General features: G+C 53.4%; 1 protein-coding gene across 1 annotated transcript in view; it reads right to left on the bottom strand.

The window, feature by feature from the left end:
* The window catches only part of CCDC30 (coiled-coil domain containing 30), a 37172-nt gene that overhangs the window by 18283 nt on the left and 14108 nt on the right, over positions 1–4781 (bottom strand). The window contains exons 5-7 of the mRNA XM_027702923.1: positions 4553–4664; positions 3746–3852; positions 2812–3004 (exon numbers count right to left, since the gene is read on the bottom strand). Of these exons, the coding sequence (XP_027558724.1) occupies positions 2812–3004; positions 3746–3852; positions 4553–4664 (412 nt within the window). The remainder of the gene's footprint in view (positions 1–2811; positions 3005–3745; positions 3853–4552; positions 4665–4781) is intronic.

The following is a 4781-nucleotide window of genomic DNA, read 5'->3' as shown; positions in this document are numbered from 1 at the left end:
GGAACATCCCAAAGGAGCTCAGGAACATCCCAAAGGAACAGCTCAACCAAGGAACATCTCAAAGGAGCAGCCCAACCAAGGAACATCCTAAAGGAGCAGCTCAACTAAGGAACATCCCAAAGGAGCAGCCCAACCAAGGAACATCCCAAAGGAGCAGCTCAACTAAGGAGCAGCTCAAAAGAGCAGTGCAATTAAGGACATCCCAAAGGAGCAGCCCAGCTTCTCTTCCCTGGCATGGCTCCTGCAGACCCTCTTCCAAAATCCCTCTGCTCCACTGCCAGCAGGGCCCTCAGCAGCTTCCTTTTCACCTCCCTATGACTGAAATCAAGTTTGGGCTGGTTTTTCTTATTTCTAAACTCCCCAGCTGGGCTTTCCAGCTGCCCAAGCCAGGCTGTCCCTGGATGAGCTGGGACACTGGAGAGAGGGGAAATCCAGCTGCAGATGAAATCCAGCCTCACAGAACCACGGGATCCCAGAATGGGTTGGATTGGAGGGACCTCAAAGACCGTCCACTTCCATGGGCAGGGACACCTCCCACTATCCCAGGCTGCTCCAATCTGGCTTTGGACACTTCCAGGGATCCAGGGGCAGGCACAGCTTCTCTGGGCAACCTGTGCCGGGGCCTCACCATCCTCACAGGGAGGAATTGCTTCCCAGTATTCCAACCCAAAGCTGAAGAAGTTCCAAATCCCTGCCAACCCCAGCCCATTTCCCATTTCCCAAGCAGGACATCAAAGCCCAGGAGCTTTGCTCTCCCTGACAGGCTCCAGCACATTCTGGCCCTGCTGGAGCTCCCAGCAGGGAATGATCTCTCAGACCCAGCAAAGCTGCTGCAATACTGGGATTTTAAGACAAAGGAGTGACCCACTCAAGGTGTTCACAGGTATTAAAAGTGGGGTGAGACACTCAGACCTCTCACAGAAGAGCTAAAAAGCAATAAACCCCCTCCTCTTGCATGACTACGTGAGGGTTTGGGGTTCAAGCAAGGCTTTGGTGTTATGAAAGAGATTTCAAAGGCAAAACAATCCTCCCCTCCTGACCCCCAGCCAGCCTTTGGTCAGAAGTTGATGCCCAGCAAGGCAGTTCCATCATTTTGCTCATTGTCCCTCCAAGCCACCACTGTTTAGGTCCTTCCTTTGTGCTCACAGGTCCCGTGCCAGCAGCAGAACAATCCTCTCCCTGTGTCCTGGGCCTGAATCACAGCCTGGCCAGCCCAGGCTTTTGGAGCTGTGCCAACCCATGGAAACCTCCCAAGTCCTTCCCACATGGAGCAGGGCTGGCAAACCCCCAGCAGTGCTGCCTTCCCTGGGCTCCAGCCCTTCCCTGCTCCCCTCCAAGGCTCCCAAAACCCCCCTGGGGATGCAGGTGCAGCTCAGCCCCCTCTGTCTGAGCAGAGGGATCTAACCAGGGGTTAACTCATCTCCTCTTCCATCCCAGCTCTCCTCCATGCCCTGCAAGCCTCCAATTCAGCCCAAATACTTCACATCTCCTTGGTTACTCAATGCCATGACATTCCCAGGGATCTGTTAAACGATCCACTGAGCAAAGGGGGGATTTGTCCAAACTCTTCAGTTTGATTTGTGGAGGGTCATGTTTGTTCTGCTCCAGTGGGGAATAGTTTGGTGTGAGTTGAACGAGCCCTGAGTTAAAGCACAACCACGGTGGACAGACCCTTTTCCATCCCATTCCAGGGCAAGCCCTTGGCTCCTTGGAGAGAGGAGATAAACCTGGTGTCATTGGCACCCTCATTAAGATACTGGAACATGTCCTCAGCCTGGGTTTAGAGGTTTTTCCCTCCCAGCCAGAGGCTGCTGACGGTGAATTCCTGGTCCCTTCCTTTGAACAATCCATCCTGGGGATGCTCCAGCATCCATGTGGGATACACCTGCACCCCTGCACCACCTCCTACACTGTGTGCAAGTGCAAGGACATGTCAGTCCTGACTGCAAACCTGGGGGGGCCTAAAATCTCATCCCAGAAATACAGGGTGCCGTGGGGACAATGTGTAACGTGCTCCTCCCAGAGCTGCTCCAGAGGGATGGAGAAGGCCTCCCTAAAACTGAGGTTTAAACCACCCTGAGAAAAGCAGCAGCAGCCTGAGAAGCTCCAATCCTTGCCCAGAGGATGGAGGTGGCCCTGCAGGGGTTGCCAGGAGGCCCCATGGATCTGGCAAAGCAGATATTCCAGGTGGTGCTTCACAGCTGGGGTTTCCCAAAAGTTCCCAGAGCATCCCATGCAAATAGTAAAGGATTTCTGTCCACCTCCTAAAGTCAAAGGATGACCTGAGTGGACTTGTCCTATTAACAGTGTCCCAACAGCCAGAGGGCAGGGATAAATGGGATATTGGGAAGGAATTCTTGGCTGTGAGGGTGGTTTGGCCCTGGCACAGGTTGCCCAGAGAAGCTGTGGCTGCCCCTGGATCCTCAGAAGTGTCCAAGGCCAGGTTGGACAGGGTTTGGAACAACTTGGGATAGTGGAAGGTGTCCCTGATCATGGCAGGAATGGAATTGGATCATCTTTAAGGTCTTTTCCAACCCAAACAAGTCTGGGATTCTGCAAGGGGGGACAGGAGCTGGAGCAGACAATGCTCCTGTAACACTGGGGAATCTGCACTTCCAAACAAGTGTCATTTACTCCCTGCTGAGATTTTTTCCTCCTTTTCCCCTCTTTTCTGAACTGGCAGGTTTTTCTTGACAAACTAAACCCAGAGGGTGTAGGTCCAGGTCAAACATCATTTTATTTTATCAATCAGGGACAAAAGCAGTTGTAATGAAACAAACCCAACCCTGGTCTGCCCCATTCCTCACTCACCTTCTGCTGCAGTCCCTCCACCTCGCTCTCAAACTGCTCCTTCTCCTGCTTGGTTTGGATCTGAGTCTCTCCCAGGATTGATTCCAGCTCCTCATTGCGCTCCACCAAATCCTCATGTTCCTGCTCCAGTTTCTGCAGCTTGTGCAGGAGCTGGGAATTCCTGCCCTCCATGTTTTCCATTGCTTCCCGGCACCTACACACCAAAACCAACGTCAGCAAGGCCAGAACTGCATCCCAACCCTTCCCACCAGCGAGGGAAAGCCAGGGTGCTCCTCACTATGGAATATTCCTGTCCTGCTGATCCCCAGTCTCACATTCAGCATGGCCTGTGCCTGTTCTTAATCAGGTGGGAATTAGGGGTGATGGGCTCTACACGAGGAAGCTCTGGGAGAAAAAGGGTCAGGCACGAGGATGCCAATAAATTCAGCTGCTTGAGGTGGGAACAGGCTTGGGAAAAGAGTCACAGGGATGGGATCAGCCCCCTTTCCTCCCTGAACCTACGGGAAGAGGTGCAGCAGCTCCCTGAGCAGCTCAGGGGGGAGCAAAGCTTTGACTTCCCTTAAAAATCCCAGTTTACACATTGAAGGTTGAAAGCCAAGTGTTCTGGTGCAGCCCTGAAGAGCAACCAAACCCAGGGAAAACTTCCCAGCACCAAAACAGGTCTGGAAACAACAGTTTTGTGTGCACAGAGCCCCAGAGGCCCAACTCTGTTCTTTCAGGAAAGCAACAAAGTGGAGGAAGTGCCAGAAAACCAGGGGGCTCCAGAATCTTCAGGAATGCACCAAAATCTCCCACCTGGGGGCAGAGGAACCAAGTCCCAAAGAATATTCTAAAGGATGTGACAATTCAATCCCCCTCCAAGACAGAGCAGCAGCACCCACAGCCCCAGGAACCCCTGAAAGTACAACAGGGGAAGGATTTCTGCACCTCTCACCTTTTATGGAGAGTTTCACCCCCCTGATCTCTATCCTCCTGATCCAAGGAGGACCAGGCTCTTCCTGCCCCACGCTCATCTTCAGCCCTCCCTTCATCCCGAGTGCCCTGGAGGAAATCCAAAGTTAGCAGAAAATTAAGATTGAAATCAGGAAATCCCGGAGTGGTTTGGGTTGGAGGGACCTTAAACCCCATCCAGTTCCATCCCCTACCACAGGACACCTTCCACTATCCCAGGTTGCTCCAAGCCCCGTCCAGCCTGGCCTTGGACACTTCCAGGGACTCAGGGGCAGCCACAGCTTCTCTGGGCAACCTGTGCCAGGGCCAAACCACCCTCACAGCCAAGAATTCCTTCCTAATATCCCACCCAAATCTCCCCTTTTCCAATGGGAAGCCATTCCCCCTTGGCCTGTCCCTCCACCCCTTGTCCCCAGTCCCTCTCCAGCTCTCCTGGAGCCCCTTTAAGCACTGGAAGGGGCTCTCAGGTCTCCCTGGAGCCTTCTCTTCTCTGGGTTAATCCCCCCAGCTCTCCCAGCCTGGCTCCAGAGCAGAGGGGCTCCAGCCCTTGGAGCAGCTCCATGTTTTCCCCTGGACTTTCTCCAGCAGCTCCATGTGTTTCCTGTGTGAGCTCAGAGTGACTCCAAGGCCACTTGAGTCCCTCAGAAATAAAATACAACCACGAGCTCCATCAGCTCCACAACCTGAGCTCACCACGGGAGCAAACCCTCCCATCCCAGCCCATGAAGGGCCTGGAATGCTGAGGGACCCCGTTCTTCTGGAATGGCCAACAAAATGCCCTTGGAAGTACCTGGAATGAGGCTGCTCCAGGCTCCTCGGGCAGGGACGGCCCCGGCCTCTCGCTCCTCTGGTACTCACAGATCTCCTCCTTGAGCTGCTCCACCTGCAGGACAAAACACTCCCTGGGATTTTCCAGGAATGTTCATCTCTCTGTCGTGGAGAATTAAGATTCCCCCCCCCCCAAATTCGCTGTAGAGGAACTGCACGTTTATCAATATTAATGAATTTTTAAATTATTT

This window comes from Neopelma chrysocephalum, unplaced genomic scaffold (genome assembly GCF_003984885.1).
Source record: "Neopelma chrysocephalum unplaced genomic scaffold, ASM398488v2 Primary Assembly neopelma1_200, whole genome shotgun sequence".
Classification (NCBI taxonomy): domain Eukaryota; kingdom Metazoa; phylum Chordata; class Aves; order Passeriformes; family Pipridae; genus Neopelma; species Neopelma chrysocephalum.
The sequence above is the reverse complement of the archived record's forward strand: the minus strand, read 5'-3'. Positions and strand labels throughout refer to the sequence as shown.